Source organism: Orbicella franksi, chromosome 3 (assembly GCF_964199315.1).
Source record: "Orbicella franksi chromosome 3, jaOrbFran1.1, whole genome shotgun sequence".
Taxonomy (NCBI): domain Eukaryota; kingdom Metazoa; phylum Cnidaria; class Anthozoa; order Scleractinia; family Merulinidae; genus Orbicella; species Orbicella franksi.
Window position 1 is genome coordinate 8,482,501 of NC_138147.1, and position 18,125 is coordinate 8,500,625.

The 18,125-nt window shown below is 39.5% G+C and overlaps 3 protein-coding genes across 4 annotated transcripts in view; all 3 read left to right on the forward strand.

Moving 5' to 3' along the window:
• Positions 1-459: 459 nt before the first annotated feature.
• Positions 460-18,125, forward strand: part of LOC145481075 (serine protease 33-like) — a 61,333-nt gene continuing 43,667 nt past the window's right edge. Inside the window, exons 1-5 of one of the 2 annotated variants that reach the window (XM_081459465.1) lie at positions 460-631; positions 799-846; positions 1,670-1,885; positions 2,441-2,691; positions 2,824-3,359. In XM_081459465.1, coding sequence (XP_081315591.1) covers positions 526-631; positions 799-846; positions 1,670-1,885; positions 2,441-2,691; positions 2,824-3,126 — 924 coding nt within the window. In that variant the 5' untranslated portion in view covers positions 460-525 and the 3' untranslated portion in view covers positions 3,127-3,359. Of the gene's footprint in view, positions 632-798; positions 847-1,669; positions 1,886-2,440; positions 2,692-2,823; positions 3,360-18,125 lie in introns of those variants that run through there. The other variant, XM_081459466.1, reaches the window with a different exon arrangement.
• LOC145480390 (uncharacterized) lies at positions 10,511-12,524 on the forward strand. Its single transcript, XM_081458672.1, has 4 exons — positions 10,511-10,573; positions 10,858-11,812; positions 12,253-12,297; positions 12,463-12,524. The coding sequence occupies exons 1-4, from the start codon at positions 10,511-10,513 to the stop codon at positions 12,522-12,524; spliced, it is 1,125 nt and encodes a 374-aa protein (XP_081314798.1).
• LOC145481077 (transmembrane protease serine 5-like) lies at positions 16,032-17,335 on the forward strand. The gene is made up of 2 exons (XM_081459468.1): positions 16,032-16,859; positions 17,001-17,335. Exons 1-2 carry the CDS (start codon positions 16,548-16,550, stop codon positions 17,301-17,303), a joined length of 615 nt encoding a protein of 204 aa, XP_081315594.1. The 5' UTR covers positions 16,032-16,547; the 3' UTR covers positions 17,304-17,335.

Below are 18,125 nucleotides of genomic sequence, written 5' to 3' on the forward strand. Positions count from 1 at the left end.
AAAAACTACAATTTATGTATTTTTAAGCCCAAAACTGAAGAGTAATTTTTAGTTTCAAGAGCAGCCGGCGCAAGAGTTGTGTATCTGCGAATAGAACACGATGATTCAGTTAAACCAGTCAGATTGGCGGATTTCCAATAGTACAAAGCCAAGTGGCAACTAAGACTCGTTAGAAACACACAAACCTAGTTTCTGGTTCGTAGATATATCTAATTATGATGTCATTGATCTTGAATTTACACATCTTAACGTATATGCAAACTTCATTCATTTTTAGTCTCTTTCATGTATTCATAGCTACACTGTATCTAAATATACTTTTGTAGATCTCAATGTTTTTCGGCTCTGTGACTCTTGATGTTTACCTAGTGATATCACTCTTATTCTGTAAATAACCAATCTTGTTATGGTCAGTTTTGACAAGCATATGGGCAGGGCCTATGTCAGGTCAGTGTTTATATAGAGCTGTAGTTCTCCAGTCTAAGGCTAACTTGGTCTGGTAACTTGTTAAAGACGTGAGGCATAATGTTGGCGTGTAATACGCGTGTTGGAACTTTTGTCCTGTGTTTACTTATTTCTTTTACAGAGATCAGTCAAGGAAGTGAAAATCAACCAAGCAGCGTAAATGAAGGTATGTTTGGCTTGAATTATTATGAAGGATTGATTTCTGTTTGGAGATCTTCAGTGTAGTTTTTTTTAAACTGATAGTCAACTTCTTGTTCACACGCCATTTGTCTGTTGTGCGCAAATTTTCGTTTTTTGTTTCTGGTAACTAATCATTGTCTACATGTTTTTCAGATACCTTGAAGCTGTTTAGGGAACACAAATTTAGAAACAAGCGTGCTGGTTTGTATGAGTGCCTAGTTTTGTATTAAGTAGATCCAACACGTTAGCAGAATGGGTTTTATCATTGTCGATATTTTTACGAACGCTAATTGATGTATTATAGTATTCGATGATAAATCCTCGACTTTGGTATATCTTGAAATGGAATTTTAGTGGGCTCATATTCGGAGGGGTGTTTCAAGAGGTTGAAGTGTTACCGCGAGGAATTCTTTCCCAATCGATGAGATTGGGGTCTTACCGAAGGGAAATTTAGTGTTTCAGAAATGTTTGATCTCTTAACGGATACCTAACGCAAAGAGTGACTGACGGAGAATGACTGACGCTAAAAAATCATGAAAGATGGCTAAGGATTTTCACAGAAAATGTCTGATTTGTTGCAGTATTAGGGGTAGCCTCGATCTCCAGCCGTTGTTCGGGAAACGAACCCGCACTCCTCCGCCGATCTCTTCGCGGGGAGGAACTAAGATCGATCGAAGGCGAGAGAGCAGCGGTAAACGAGCCTATATTTAGGGGTAGATTATTAGATTATTCGGGGTGTGTAAGCGCTTCAGATTATAGAAAAATCATATAACGTAGACTTGAAAACGAAAACTCGACTCCTCCATTGTTGGAAGAAAATTAAAGAACATCGAGAAGCCAAAACTCATGCATTCCCACTTCCTCCCACTCGTGAATCATCTAATGGTCGGCCCTGCCTTTGAGTTTGTTATGATTAGCTTGAATAAAAATTTCTCTCACTCGACGCACGGTTTTTAGCTCTCAGTTAGAATTTTGTCTTTTGTACATTGACAACTCTTCACCTTTAACTGTCTTTCATCGCTAGGGAACGTGCAGTGTGGCACGAGAAAGGCCGGTTCCAGAATTGTAGGGGGCACAGACGCGCAACCGGGGTCTTGGCCGTGGCAAGTGTTATTGGACAATAAGGCGTTTCAGGGCCCTGTTTGGTGTGGAGGATCCATTCTTAAGCCATACTGGGTCATTACTGCAGCTCACTGTTTTAATAAGGGAAAAGATCCCGCATCTTTTAAACTGAGCGTAGGTAAGGTCACACTGCTTTATCGCATTGTAATGTCATAATAACATCATAGTATTTTTCAAATGTTTAAGAGCCGTTTTACTTGAAAGGTTTAGATATACGTGTATATATTCTACAAGTACTTTCTACAGCTTCTTTGAACGTAGACCATCACGCGTCATCACAGTGGTCGTTGTCGATAAGAGTACAGACTACGCTAAACCACATTTCGACTTGTTCTTTACTACAATATCAACGTTTTCAGAGCGTGAACTGAAAAAGGCATTGCGTGACACATTGTCGCGAGCAGCGTTGTCTGGACTCTTATCGACAACGGCAAATTAGCCAATCACATTGCGAGATTAGTAGCAATTGTGGTAAAAATCTCATTTTGCTCTAACCTTGACAACATTTAATATCCGTTTTGTAGACTGAAAAACGTTTCTACGTTTCAGATTTATCAACGCGAAAAAATTCGAGAAGCTTAAAGGTTGAACGCGAGCCGTGAAATATTCCCATTTATGGCTCTATTCCATGGATTAAATTTGTTTTTTAACTACACGTTTTTCTGTGTAACAGGTGAATATAATCTTCGTAAAGCGGACGGAACCGAGCAAGTTATTCCAATTGACCAAATCTTCATACATCCTAAATATAAGCCGCCAGTGACTGGGCCCGACTATGACGTGGCATTGATCAAACTGAGGAAACCAATCAAGTTCAACAATGACGTAAGACCTGTATGTCTGCCCACCAAGGATTTTCCTCCTGGAACTAATTGCTATGTCACTGGATGGGGCGCCACACGGGAAGGGGGAAATATTGCACAGGTAAATATGACACGACATTCATGATAAGCGTGTGTAAAATTCAGAAATGAGTTGAGCTGGAAGAGACATTCATTTACTGCGCAAGGTATGAAGAAAATAAGATTATAAAATCTATGACACTTTATTTTTTAGATTTTGCAGCAAGCAAAAGTTCCTCTTGTAGCACGTGACACTTGTCGACGAGCATACAGCGACCTGGGATTGCCCGTTACGAAACGCATGCGCTGTGCAGGTTTCTCTCAGGGAGGAGTTGATTCATGCCAAGGAGACAGTGGAGGTCCGCTGGTCTGTCCAAGAAATAGCAAGTGGTATCTTATGGGTATCGTCAGCTGGGGCGTTGGTTGTGCGCGCCCGAATAGATTCGGAGTGTATTCTGACGTGTTGGCTCTTAAGTCCTGGGTGGAGGAAACAATGAATAAAAACCCAACTCCATAATTGTCGAGGGCAGTAAAGAGATTGAAATTGTCGGTTGAGGACTAGCTTATGTTTCATGGAAAATAAAAGAATCACGGCAAACTAATAAAAATAATCTCGCTTAACGGTTAATTATTCGGGTAAATCCCGATTTGGGTCACATTTCACGAGAAAATGTTATATTTGACGATAAAATAACTCCTAAGTAACTTTATCCTGTAAGGCTAATGCATTATGTATAAGCAATAAAAGAGGGAATGCAAAGTTTTGTCAATTGTAATCATTTTTATAATTATAGTCGACTCGTTCTACTTCCTTCGTGTAAATCTCAGGCTTCCTTCAAGCTTTCTCAGTTTTCTATTTCCAGTTTCCTTTTACCTTACAATCTGTTCCCGAATGTTGTCATCAGATATCCTTGGTGATGCTCGCAGGACTCAGTTGATCTGGGAACTGCAACTGTTCACTTCATGGAATCTCTGGCAGTTTGTTATGGTCCAAACCAAGGTCGAAATGTTTCATATATATATGAATATATGGGCGAATTTTCCCATTTCATTTACATTTCTATTCGCAGAAGCTTCTGCCTTTTCAATACTGTATGAGCAAATTTTTGGTAGTTACGTTTGTTGCTTTCTTTGGATGTCCATCAGTTCCGTAGCTAGTAACAGACAAACCGAGGCATTTGCCTAACTCATTTTTTTGTTTTTCGTTTTTGTTTATAATCATCATGAACACCCACAATGGCTTGCGTCAATGCCAAGCGCAAAAGCCCAAGTGGACTGAGCGCTTAGAGATTGGTGTCTAGTGACGTCACATCGGGAGCGAAGAGGAGACTCTTTTGCAGTTCTGTTCTCTTTGCCGGAACATCCTCTTTTCATTTTCAACTGACCAAAGGGGCTCGTTTTTGTCTGTTTGTTGATATTTCGTTACTTTTTTTAGTATGATCGTTATGGAACGAAATATCATTCACTTCCGGAAAACTCATCCTTCTGTCCTACATTTCTGTGTTAACAGTCTCTAAATGTGAAGACATGAACTTGCATGTATTCACTTGAGTCTCTAAATGTTCTCTATTGTAGACTACCGCTTGTTTGCCCTGGCTTATACAACTTCGTAAGAGCTTTTAGAAGGTACAACGAGTCCTCCCCGGGAAGTTTCCCAGTCGAAAGTAACGGTAAAACTTGCAGAGCAAGACAAAAATGAAACTCTTCGCGTTTGGTGCGTCTAAAAAAATGAGCTGAAAAACATCTTTCTTTTTTAATTTGCAACAAATATTTTTTTGTTATCATCGGTCGCATTTTTTTCTTTCTTTTCATCGGCCGAGGCCCATCATGTGGTCTGCAAATAACTGCCTACAAATAATGATCGTCTCATGTGTAAAACCATCTAAATGTGTTTTGCTGCAAATAATATTTTGCTCATGCACAATAGACCAATTTTGATTTATTCAAATTCAGCCTGAAACAATATACCTCAGCACGAGACTCTGGGGAATAAAGCCCACAAACTTTGTATTTATTTCCCAGAGCCTCGTCCTGAGGTCTATTGTTTTACGCTGAATTTTAAGATATCGGAATTGGTCTATTATAACAACGCTCTTGCGATAAAATTGGCAGATGGCCTCGCAGAGCTGTCAGCGAGTGAAAAAGTACGAAAACAAACTTGTTGATCGAAATGTAAAACAATTATCGAACTCGGTTATCGTAAAATATCGTGATCAGTTATTTCCCTCAGCCTTTGGCATTGGCAAATTATTGACTGTTTCGTCCAATAATTGTTATTAATATACATCGTAGTCACCATCTGTCTTCTCATTGGCTAAAAGCCTACAATAAATTCTGGTAAAAAGCGCAACCTACAGACTATTTACTAATCTGCTAGCAGATTAGTGAATAATCCGTAGGTTGTGCGCGCAATGTATGATTTCCAAGAGCAATGTTAAGTTCACGTAAGAACATGGCTTGTCGAAAATAAACTGTGTTCGGTGCGATAATGCGTTTGTCGTTATTTTCTTTAAAGCAATGTATAATAAAACAGTTATGAGATCCGGTTTTTGTGATATCCGAAATAATCAAGGTCTCGGTTAGTGTTATCAGTCTCAGCCTTCGGCTTCGGCTGATAACACTTACCTCGACCTTGATTATTCCGGATATCACAAAAACCTCATCCTATAATTGTTTATAAGTTGTCGATCGCTCAAGACTGTCGCAAAACTTGTTGCGTTTCCTTGGAAGGTATTTTTTTTTTTATCTTTCGAACAGTAAGCAATATAAATGGTGTCCATTCCCAATATTGAGATGCTGTTAAATATAAATATAAATATTTTTGAAGACATTTTTGATCATCGCAGTTATGCACACAACTTAAGCAGTTGTGAAATTAAACCCTGAAAAAAATTCAGGCCTGAATTTTTTTCAGGGTTTAATTTCACAATTGCTAAAGTTGTGTGCATAACTGCGATGATCAATCATGTCTTCATATCTTTCTCCGCAGTTCAATTATATGATCTTTCATATATTCATTTGCTTTCAGTACATAAATATTTTTGATGTCCGATCATCCATTTACAACCTCGTTCCCAGGCTTTCTCTCCTCTGCTTCCCTTGGTCACGTGCCCACCTGTGACACAAAATTTTCCACCGGGGTAGGGTCAACGAATAATTTTTGTCGATCTCAACTGAAGCGAAAGAAAGGGGATTGCTGGTCAGCACTTTAAACCACACTCGGGCAAACACACCTATGAAATTCTGCAGTCCTATCCTAAGCTTCACACAGTTCAGACGAAATATATTTACATATATCCGGCGTATTAAAGTGTCTGACTCTGATTTCAATTCCAGGGAGCCGGTCGAATTATTAAGAAGTAAAACTGCTTCGCTGTTTCATGTTGCCTGAATTAACCTCACGGCACATTGCTCGTTATATGAAACGATGTTTTGTTTACCATTTTGCAAAATATAATTCTTGACTATGCCAAGGAACCGTGCTCAAACATTTGTCTTAATATAAACTTACGTAAACCTCAGGCAGATGAAATATAAGTGTGCGAGCTAATGTCAACAACACTGTAAATCATTTTACATTGCTGTAAATCAAATGCAAATCAGAATACTTGGCTAATCGGCTGTGTGACAGAAATACTCTTTAACATTCAAAATACCGCACAAAGAAGAAAATGAATTACCTCCGAATTCAAAGATTCGAGAGACTGATCCACTGGGTTCTCTTCGATTCGGTACGTGACGTTTTACATGTGCTAACTATCGAAGAGTTTGTGCTCATTCGAATGCCAAATTTCTTTGTGAACGAAAGTCCTCTATATTTTTGAGACGGTAGAAGTAATGTAGCATTCTTCATCGGCAAAATTCTACTTCGAACCTCGATAGCACAGGTAGTTTTTGGCGACTGCTCGAGGTTTTGATACCTACAAAGTTCGTCACAGCAGCAATCAAAACACTCTGCCACCCCTTCCGCCTAACAGATTTTTTTACCACCCAGATTCTGGGTGGACACGTGACCAGCCGCAACCAGGGTATTTCTTTCAACGACCAAGGGAGGCAGAAGAGAGAGAACCTGGGAACGAGGTTGATCCCTTTAGTGATGAAGTATAAATTACGCTTGTTGATCTATTCCAAGAGATCTAAAAAGGCTGTCTTATACTTTTACAAGCAATATAAACTATATCTTTTAAAGAGCCGATCCTACAATTCTAAATTATTAGTTTGTGTTCTATATACTCAGTGTAGCTTACTTACTATGTATTATCCTATAATAAGTTTATTGTTTATATTTAAGAAATAGGAAACATGTACCGTATTTCTATCGAGTTATAGAAACACGAGTGGAAGTTTGGAAGAAAGAGAAATGTTGTGGGAACACGAGCCGCAGGCGAGTGTTTCCACAGCTTTTTCGAGCTTCGCGCTAGTTCTGTGTGTTTCTATCGAATTATAGAAACACAATTTGTAACCAATCAGCGCGCGTATTTTCTTAGGACTGTTTTCTAAATATATCTAATAGATGGCTGGATTTATGAAAACCTTGTCAATACTTTGCGCCAAATCACCCATATGCACCTTGATTTTACGGCTCCTAAAGGCCTTAAAAGCACTCTAAGCTATAAAAATAATATAGAGAGAAGAGCAAGAAAAGGAAGATATGAGGGAGGAGGAAAATAAAAGACTCGCATCCCTATTCATCTTTATATCGTCTACTCTGGAGCTGGGTGCGATTTGTTTAACACTGTTTTCATAAATCCAGAGATAAATTTTAATTATAACTTTATTTGATATTTACTGTGCACTTTTTCTTTTCTCTTTTCGTAATATTATATGTCAGTCGTTTGTACATTCGCGACCAACTCGAAAGCTTTACAAAGAGCTAGGTCTTGGTTTGCGCCTCTCGAAAAGCCGAGGAAATTTTTCAAGTTCTCCGTTTGTAATCCTTGTTCCTTTATAGATAAAAATTATCTCTTTGGTGTTTTTCTGTCTAAGTAAACAATTATTTTCAGGTTTACTTCAATTTAAAGATAATTTTGTACGTGGCCGAAATAACTCACAATATAGTGCTTGCTCGCTTCTTTAAGCTACTTTGGTCACTGAGCACATCTTAATTTAATTTAGTTTTACATTTTTCTTTTTTTAAATTTATTTATTTCTCTTGTTGATATCACAATTTAATTAGTGCAGGATTTTTAAATGGTGGAAATAAAAGAAAATGCCTAAAAAGAGACCTGGCCTTATACAAAAGCTTTCTTGGTGAGCTTTACATTTGGAATGAATGCTATTTTCAAAAATTCAAATGCACAAGAAAGAGGAATGGTAAGACTCAACTAAATAAAACGAAGTGAAGATGACCACTGACGAAGTAAAGCTCCAAACGAACTGTATAAAGGTGAAGATTATGACCAGAGTGAAGAAGTTTTATTTTTCTTTAATTTTCTCTTTATCTTTTTCGCGCTTAATTATAACAGAGCTAAATATGGGCGATGGTGATAATGTCAGAAGGTTTTGCTGTTTACCGTAGGAGTTGAGATGACTTATTTTCGGGAGTTATATAATTAGAATTCACATGTCTCGATGCCAGAACATTGAAAATTGGCCGGGTTATATCACTCTGAGTTGAAAAAGGTAAATGTATAATATATTTCGAATATTGATTGTGAACTTCATGCATCTTGATGAATATATATCACAAAGTAATCTTAGCCTTTAGTTTGTTTATATTATTTCCTTTTAGAATACACAGTCCAATAAAAAACTGTGAGCAGAAAGCCACAATTAAGTAGACTGTATAACTACAAGATCTAGCACGAGCTGGTGATGTAATGATGGCGTAACCAAAGAAGCTTTACGTTTTGATACTAGAAACAAAAAAGTAATCTTCCCATCTTTCTCTCGCGGTGTTTTCGCAAAAAAAAACGGAAAAGATTTTCTCCTGTGTATTCTTTATTGAAAACGAGGGCGAGTAGTCTATTTGTTTTAGTAGATACTCTTAAGCCAGATTACAGAACAAAAACTACAATTTGAGTATTTTTAAGACCAAAAATTAAGAGTAATTTTCGGTGTCAAGAGCAGCCGGCGCAAGAGTTGTACATGTGTATCAGCGAATAGCAAACAATGATTAAACCAATCAGATTCACAAATTTCCAATAGTACACAGCCAGGTGCCTACTAAGACTCGTTAGAAACATACAAACCTAGTTTCTGTTTCCTAGATATATCTAATTATGATATCATTTATCTTAAATTTACGCATCTTAACGCATATGTGAACTTCATTCATTTTTAGCCTCTTTCATGTATTCATACCTACACTGTGTATCTAAATATACTTTTGTGAATCTCAGTGTTTTTGGCTTAGTGAATCTTGATGTTGATCTAGTAATATCACTCTTATTCTATAAATAACCAATCTTCTTGTTATGGTCAGTTTTGATTAGCATATGAGCAGGGCCCATATCAGGTCAGTGATTATATAGAGCTGTAGTTCAGAGCTGTAGTTCTCCAGTCTAAAGCAAACTTGGTCTGCTAACTTGCGAAAGACGTATTCAGGCAAAATGTTGGCGTCTAAGGGACCGTTCATTTTTTATGAGGGAGGGGGGGCTGGTGGGATTTGGGGGAAGCACCATTTAAAAATCGCATGACCCCCCCTCAGCTTACCAATTTTTTATAGCGGTCATTTTTTGGGATGACCCCCCCCCCACAAAAAAATTGAACAAACAATATTTAGATTTCAACTTTTTTAATATTTCTCTATTATCCCCCTACTTCACGTTATTGTGCTCACTATGAAGACAATATTGACAATCCCTCTACTACAGAGAGCTGTTGTTTAAAAAACAAATCAAAAGAAAGAGAAGTCAATTTCGGATCTCCTAGTTATGGCTCGCCCTGAGCGTGTGGCATTTGGCCTCTCATTGGCATCTTTCTCATCCGAATTGATGAATGCAAGAATGACATCACTTGAGTCATCTTCTCCCCCAGAGTCAATGGCATCACTGTCATACTCATCATTGTCACTTTCATCCGTTTCACTGCTGTCAGCACTTGCCCTGTTGTCATTTTGGGTCAATGTCCTTGCATTTCTCAGTGTTGGCTGGCCAGCTCTGAGAGGACTCTTCTGCTGCAAACATGAATGTCTTACAATTGCCTTTACTTTCTCACTCTTGCTGCTTTTCAAATGCTGCTTTAGCCCGTGGTGGTTCAAGTACTTGTTTAGTTCTGGAACACGTAGCTTTTTAAGCTTGGTTAGATCTTCGCACAACTCAGTCCAAGGATAATCCTCATATGATTTATCTTTTGCGTCCCTACTTAACTTTGCCTTTTCTTCTGCTCTCTTTTTCCTTTTAAATTCCAGCACTTCAAGATGCTGAAGATAATCCACCACAAACTTTGATTTGACAATAAACTTATCTGCAAATAGAGCAACGCTCTCTGGGTCAGATAAAACCAGCCTGCCACTTCCATGCTCTTTCTTCGCTTGGACCCTCGGCTGCCAGTCATCTGGATCACACCCTTCTTTTGGGGTCTTCTGGTAGGAGAGGTAGGGGTATTCCGGTAGGCAGGAATGGTCAGGAACTGGTTTAGGGTATCTTTCTATGGGTGGTCCAGTCCATTTACAACAAAAAGAACAAATTTCTCCTACCTTTTCTTGACAGGACAACTTTAGAAACTCCCTGTTGTTCTCCCCCTCCTCATAGTGCTCATTCGTAAACTTCTCAATCTTACGGAAGTAACAGTGGCCTGGAACAGAGTCTTTCCTTGCTCCTGCATTGTGATACTGAACCTAGTACGAAGTGTTGTGAAAAAACTGGAAATCTGTTGATGTGTTGTGTGAAACACATTCTTACATTTAATTTACAGATGTCTTTATTTGGAAGGTTTTTACCTCTACTCTAGTGACAGGCATGTATGAATGTTGCCCTGTGCAGGTAAAACAGAAAGCTGTTGAAGTACAAGAAGATGAGCCGGTAAGTGTTAATTTCTTGTCAGTGTTCCAATTTTTATCTGGACATTAAAAACGCATGTATGCTTCACTTTTATAATGAGAAACGTCTGTATTTTCCTATTGTAAAGATAGCACCTAAAACTGTTTGAACATTTTTAAAATAGTATGTGTCTTTTAATATATCGTTTGACTTAGGTCTACATTTCACTACACGAATACAACATTAAATGGTTACACGAACCATGATCATTCGATAATATCAGTCCAATATAATAAATAAAAAAATCGTCTTTCCTTTTCTGGTAGGTCACTAGTTCCTCCTCTGCTGATGATACAACCATACCTCAGGGTCTCCGGAAAACAAGCCTTGGCTATATTGTTAATCCAATCGGGAAAAGAGCGCATTACTACATGAGCATCATGAAAGAGGCTCATTCCAAAATGCGCAATAATGGCGAAAGCGACGAGTTATTTAAGAAAAGGTTTACAGCTGAACGATCCAGGCAGTTTGACATCTTACAAGCAAAAGAAGCAATCTTTCTAAGTGCGGATGGCTGTTCAGAAAGGGCGAGTGAGTTTTCCATGCCAGGGTATTGGTTGAAGCCCAGTGACGGAAGAAAACTGAACTTCTCCATCAAAGAGCACAGAGCAATGGTGGAAAAGTTGAATGCCATATTGAAAGATGTAAAGGAACACGATTCCACACTCTTTCAGTCCAATGGGCTTGCTTTAAAGCAGGGCGAAGAATTTGCCCACAGTTTTAATGTAAAACAGATCAAATGTATAGAAGCTAAGTTGACGAAGGTCACCCAGGACATGGAAGAACTAGAAAATAAGAAGAGCAATTATAACAGCATATTCAAGGGCATACTCAAACAGCAAATCAACAAAAGGAGAACGAAAAAAGAAAACCGTAGAAAGTCAAATGAAAGAAAGAGGAAGCGGACTGTAAACAACGTCCAACGAGTTTATGGAATCTGTTTTGGAAACCCGCTAGGAAATAATCTTCCACAATGCCTTGTGTACCCTCCAAGAACGGCCGTCCCGGAAGAGTGTATTAAAGTTGAGGATGTTGCCACGTCGTTATTTAGAAGAGATGGGCCATACATCGCACAGCTCTTGGAAGGGAATTATTTTACCAATGCTGCAAGAAGCAGAATCACCACCAATCTTGAGCAGGAAGTCAGAGATTATGTTTACACCTTCATGTACCCAGAAGAGTACACTCTGACGGAAAGCATTGCTGCTTCTTGTAGCATTGGTGAAAGAGACTCCCATAGCAGCACAAGCGGCGACGAAGAAATCGACGACAGCGAAGATGAAGATGAGTGCCAGTGAAAGTTGCATTCGAAAATAACAGTGTTAAATACTTCTTTTCAGTAACTACAGATGCTTTTTGTCGCCAAACGTTTTTTTAAAGCAGTAGGAAAGTTTGTAATAAATTTGTATCCTGCCTTCTATGTTTATTCTGTAGCAATTTTTTTGATATTCAAACATTATTCCATTTTAAAGTTTTACTAAAATATTTCACGTGACCCCCCCTTTTTCCCTTATTTTTTTGGGATGGCCCCCCCTCGAAAGCCATTTTTTTTCGCATGCCCCCCCCCAAATCCCACCAGCCCCCCCTACCTTAGAAAAAATGAACGGTCCCTAACACGCTTGTTGCAACTTTTCTCCTGTTTTTGCTTATTTCTTTTACAGAGATCAGTCAAGGAAGTGAAAATCAACCAAACAGCGTAAATGAAGGTATGTTTGGTTTGAATTATTATGAAGGATTGATTTATGTTTGGAGATCTTCAGTGTAGTTTTTTTAAACTGATAGTCAACTTCTTGTTCACACGCCATTTGTCCGTTGTGCGCAAATGTTCGTTTTTGTTTCTGGTAACTAATCATTGTCTACATGTGTTTCAGATACCTTAACGCTGTTTAGCGAACAGAAATTCAGAAACAAGCGTGATGGTTTGTATGAGTGACTAGTTTCGTTGGTAGATCCAGCACGTTAACAGTATGGCTTTCATCATTGTTGGTATTTAGACGAACGCTAATTGCTGTGCTATATAGTAAAGTTTCGATGATAAATCCCCGGAGGGAAGTGGTTGAGGGGGGGGGGGAAGTACTCCCAGAAATGTTGGATGGGGGTGTGCAGTCCACTTCCCAAAACCCGCACTCTATTTATGACCAAAATCTGCGATTTTTGCTACCCTATTTATGACCTGGCCAAAAATTAGATAGCCTATTTATGACCGTTGCGGCTGACGCAGTTGCTCTAAACATAAGTTATGAAGGGCTTTTGTTGACGGTCTTATTGATAATGATGAAAAAGTGAGCCTTTTCTGAGAAACATACCCAATTCAAGACTAGACTGTTAAAACCATACCCTATTTATGGCCAAAATCGATACCCTATTTATGTCGAAAACGGCTGAAAAACCCTAACCTTTGGGCCCGCATATACCTATATAGCTCATATAAGAGAGTACCCCCTGGGATAAATCCTCGCCTTTGGTATTCTTGAAAAGTCCTTTTAGTGGGCTCATATTCGAAGGGGTGTTTCAAGAGGTCGAGGTGTTACCGTAAGACCCCAATCAATGAGATCGACGTCTTACCGAAGGGAAATCCTACGTTTCAGGGATGTTTGGTCTCTTAACGGATACCTCATAGAAGGAGTGACTGACGCAGAATGACTGACGCCCAAAAATCATGGAAGATGTCTCAGGATTTTCGCAGAAAATGTCGAAATCGGTCGGGTACATCAAATTTGATTTTTGGCTTGAATCGGAGGCACGAGTTATCTGCTCGCCTCTGATTGGTTTATACACAATGGAATTGCGTGGGCTACATCCGTGAAACTATCCCTTTAATACATGCAAATAAACTTGTATTGGTCTTGGCTTCAGTGACGCAGTCAGAGCTGACTTTTCGCCTGACATTTGCACCCTCTCATAATTTCGATTGCATCATACAGCCCAATGTGATATCTTTAATAACTTCTTTCTCGAGGAACTCGATCATTGAAATGAAGCTCTTCTCGATGTTTTTTTGTCTCCCCAGGTGACGGTGGTATTAGCTTAAAATCGATTTTACAAGTGGCCCAGCTTGTTCGCCAGGGTGTCAATCCCTGTTTGCCTAACTCAAAACACCATCATGATATCCCACTTCCACAAGGAGTTATGTCTTCAGTTTGCAAGTACCTGTGTAAGTCTAAAGTCAAGCCCATGGGCATAGTTTCGGGATGGAGGAGGTATATTATCCGAGGAATGTTTGCGTCAGAGTAAAAGTATAATATTGCAGACCAACAGAGGTCAGAAATCTTCACTGGGTTTTGATTTAGTGGCTGTGTGCCTCGTTTCCGACCAGTTTTTCCAAAATGAGCAACATCGTTGCTCAAGTTGTGTGAAAATTAGGTTTCTTTCAGTCTATGACTTTGATTAAGGATATGTACACCGGAATGCCACGCTAGTCAACACTGGAGTAAATTTAATGTTGATTTTATTGTCGAGGCGAATTAATTTCTGTGTGCTTGTTTTGTGGTGCTGGACTTGCATAAAAGAAAATGGAAGGAAAATTCTCTGTTCCTGTCTTTTTTGGCTGCGGACAGCCACCGTTAATAGACCATATTCGTATTCTCGGTATTGGACTGGAACTAGCTTGGAAAGGAGGCTTATGCGGGGGAATATCATTAAAAAGGGGGTAAATGTCATATGCATTTGAAATGACTTCCCGCGTTAGCCTCAGTTGCAAGCTACTTTTAGTCCAATAGCGAAAATACGAACTAAATGGCCTATTGATTTGCTCGCGTACTGGTTTCGCTGTACGGATGATAGGCAACGACGTAACGATAACTATTTTGAACAACTCAGTATTTAAGACACCAGCGACCGAGGAAGGGAAGATATAGCAGTTTTAAAATGAAGTGGTCTGCAGATTCTGGTCGACAAACAGTACAGTCAGAGATACCATAGAAATATCACGGTAGTTGTTCAGTATGAAACGAATTGTCTGCTTTACCTTCAGTTTACATTCCTCTTTAAGAATCTGGTGTTTACCCTGATTACACAAAACAGATTTATACATTAATTTCGTCTACTTTACATCCAATATTCTTTACGACCAAGACAAACACGACACTACTAAGGCACCACTTGCTAATATTTTTTGTCTTTTCTTGTTTTAGTTTCGTCGACATGGCAGTTGCCTCGGTCCCTCACACATACCCCTGGGCGGCTACAGAGTAAGAAATACATTAGAGATCGAGTTGCAATAGAACGTCTAAAGAATGATGCGATATCTTTGGGTTTTAAATTTGCTGTTCTCCTACTGGTTGCCTCACGCAAGGAGCGAAAATCAATCTGAGGAGACATGTTGCCTCTTTTAACCAATCAGCAGCAACGAGAAAACCAATTGTGACTTTGAATACACGTATTTTCCATCCTTGCGACATTTTTAGTTCTCAGTTAGAATTATGTCTTTTGTACATTGACAACTCTTCACCTTCAACTGTGTTTCATTGCTAGGGAACGTGCAGTGTGGCACGAAAAAGGCCGGTTCCAGAATTGTAGGGGGCACAGGCGCGCAACCGGGGATCAACGCTATCGAATTCATCGCGAGTAGTGATAAGTTAATAAAGATGGTGAATTTTAAGCTCGGTAATGAAATGTGAAGGTGAATTAATCAACATGACACGAGCGTGGGACAAAGAAAAATTCTGAGTCCCCGACAGGAATCAAACCCATGACCTCCCGAACACCGGGCGGGCGCTCTATCCACTGAGCTACGAGAACTCATGGAGAGCAAGGTCATTTAACTGAGTTCATATATGATAGGTGTCCTGCATACTGCTAGGATCAACGCTATCGATCAACGCTATCAAACCGCTATCCTAGCAGTATGCAGACTCAGAAGTTTTCTTTGTCCCACGCTCGTGTCATGTTGATTAATTCACCTTCACATTTCATTACCGAGCTTAAAATTCACCATCTTTATTAACTTATATATGTATATATTCTGCAAGTACTCTCTACAGCTTCTTTGAACGTAGACCATGAAAAGTAGCAGATTTACAAATCGAATGTGGTTTAGCGTGGTCTGTATTCTTATCGACAACGATACGCGTCATCACAGTGGTCAAAATGTTGTGGACTCACGAGGCGTAGTCTTTCGAACTCACGTTCTATTGACTGAGACTCGAGGAGCCCATTGAGGTTTGAATGATCGACGAAGGAGCGAGCGATCGAGCGAGGTTCGACCAGAAAAATAAATGAAATTACATGAGAATAATAGGAGCGATAATAAAAATACCGGACAGAATGTAAAGACTTACAATTGTTCATGACTGTAGCGATGGCGGTTAAGCTAGCAGGTAGCGTAGAGATTCCGCTATAATATTAACTTGATGCTAGAGAAAACGTTGAGAAAACTGGCGCGCTAGGGAACCGTAGCGTTTAAATATTCCTAAGTTGCATACATAAACGGCAAGCTAAAATAAATATTCGCACGTGGAATCCTACATCCCGGCTCCAAAATGCGCTACCTGAGCATTTACATCAGCCTATAAAGGATTACAACGTAATTTAACATTAACTGTTCCTGAGTACAGTGTCACTGGGTGACGAAATAGATAGCCAGGTCCCACAATTAAGCTTCCTCCGCAACTCCAGCTGCTCCTTCAAGTAAGACTATTCTGTTTAGAGGACACTGGAGAGTGACTTGACTTTGTTTTCAGCGTGATGCTTCTCACGAGACGGTCTCGCTGGTTTGTCTTTACGCCTGTTATGCGTGCAAGTGGCCTTACAACCCATGGCGACATCGGCAAATTAGCCAATCAGATTGCGTGATTAGTACCAATTGTGGTAAAAATCTCTTTTTACTCTATCCTTGACAACATTTAACATCTCTTTTGTAGACTGAAAAACGTTTCTACGTTTCAGATTTAGCAACGCGAAAAAATTCGAAAGGCTTAAAGCTCGAACGCGAGCCTTGAAATAATTATTCCCATTTATGGCTAATCTATTCTATGGATTAAATTTGTTTTCTAACTACACCTTTATCAGTGTAACAGGTGAATATAATCTTCGTAAAGCGGACGGAACCGAGCAAGTTATCCCAATTGACCAAATCTTCATACATCCTAAATTTAACCCGCCAGCGACTGGGCCCGACTATGATGTGGCATTGATCAAATTGAAGAAACCAATCAAGTTCAACAATGACGTAAGACCTGAATGTCTGCCCACCAAGGATTTTCCTCCTGGAACTAATTGCTATGCCACTGGATGGGGCAGAACACAGGAGGGGGGAAATATTTCACAGGTAAATATGACTTGTATTTACGATATTCATGATAAGCATGTGTAAAATCCACAAATGAGTTGAGCTGGAAGAGACATTCATTTAATGTGCAAGGTATGGAGAGAATAAGACTATTTAAAATCTATGATATTGTTTTTTTAGATTTTGCAGCAAGCCCAAGTTCCTCTTGTGCCACGTGACACTTGTCGGCGAGCATACAGCGACCTTGGATTGCCCGTTACGGAACGCATGCGCTGTGCAGGTTTCTCTCAGGGAAGAGTTGGTCCATGCCAAGGAGACAGTGGAGGACCGCTGGTCTGTCCGAGCAATAACAAATGGTATCTTATGGGTATCGTCAGCTGGGGCGTTGGTTGTGCGCGCCCGAATAGATTCGGAGTGTATTCTGACGTGTTGGTACTTAAGCCCTGGGTGCAGGAAACAATAAATCAAAACCCAACTCCATGATTGTCGAGGGCAGTAAAGAGATTGAAATTGTCGGTTGACTAGCTCATGTTTCAGGGAAAATAAAAGAATCACGGCAAACTAATAAAAATAATCTTGCCTAACGGTAACTTATTCTGGTAAATCACGGTTTGGGTTACATTTCACGAGAAAATATATTTGACTATAAAATAACCCCTAAATAACGTAATCCTGTAAGACTAATGCATTATGTATAAGCAATAAAAGAGGGAATGGAAAGTGCTTTCAATTGTAATCATTTTTAAGCGATGACGTAGTCGTCGCTTAATGCTGGCCTGCGGCATTCCTTTGGGTAATGATTTCGCACTTTTTTCGCGCTGCGCTTATGTCGCGCACGATTTATCCCTCGGTGGAAGCGAAATGAACTCTGGGAGCTAGTAAATAAGACACCAAAAATTCGCCATCTTTGGTTTCGGAGAGTGAGAAACTTGTCCTTTGCGGCCGTCGTTTGCAGTTTGTAGGATCCGCGGAGAGCCTTTAATTTCAGCATTTAAACAAAGATTTTGAGTGTGGATTGTGCTTTATCCAGTATCGGATAAATTTGAGCTCAAGGACAAACTCATAATAAGAACAGATCATCCATACATATAACTTTAGATCGACAAGCAAGTCGCACACCCGATAGGTTAAGGGTCCACATTAAATTTACGTATTTGTGGGCGCTGTGTAGGCCGGACCTTTGCCTGTGTTGAAGTGAATTGAATGAGCACTGTCAGAGCACTGTATGAGCATTGTATGAGCACTGAAATATCTGAACTAAACTTATCTGTGGACTGAAATACTGGTGAAATTGAACTTAAATTG

Coding starts and splice junctions, on each gene's coding strand:
- LOC145480390 (XM_081458672.1), top strand. CDS start 10,511: ATGTATGAATGTTGCCCTGTGCAGGTAAAACAGAAAGCTGTTGAAGTA. Junction 11,813..12,252: donor TGCTGCTTCTTGTAGCATTG/GTGAAAGAGACT, acceptor TTTCTTTTACAG/AGATCAGTCAAGGAAGTGAA. Junction 12,298..12,462: donor ACCAAACAGCGTAAATGAAG/GTATGTTTGGTT, acceptor CATGTGTTTCAG/ATACCTTAACGCTGTTTAGC.
- LOC145481077 (XM_081459468.1), top strand. CDS start 16,548: ATGGCTAATCTATTCTATGGATTAAATTTGTTTTCTAACTACACCTTT. Junction 16,860..17,000: donor AGGGGGGAAATATTTCACAG/GTAAATATGACT, acceptor TTGTTTTTTTAG/ATTTTGCAGCAAGCCCAAGT.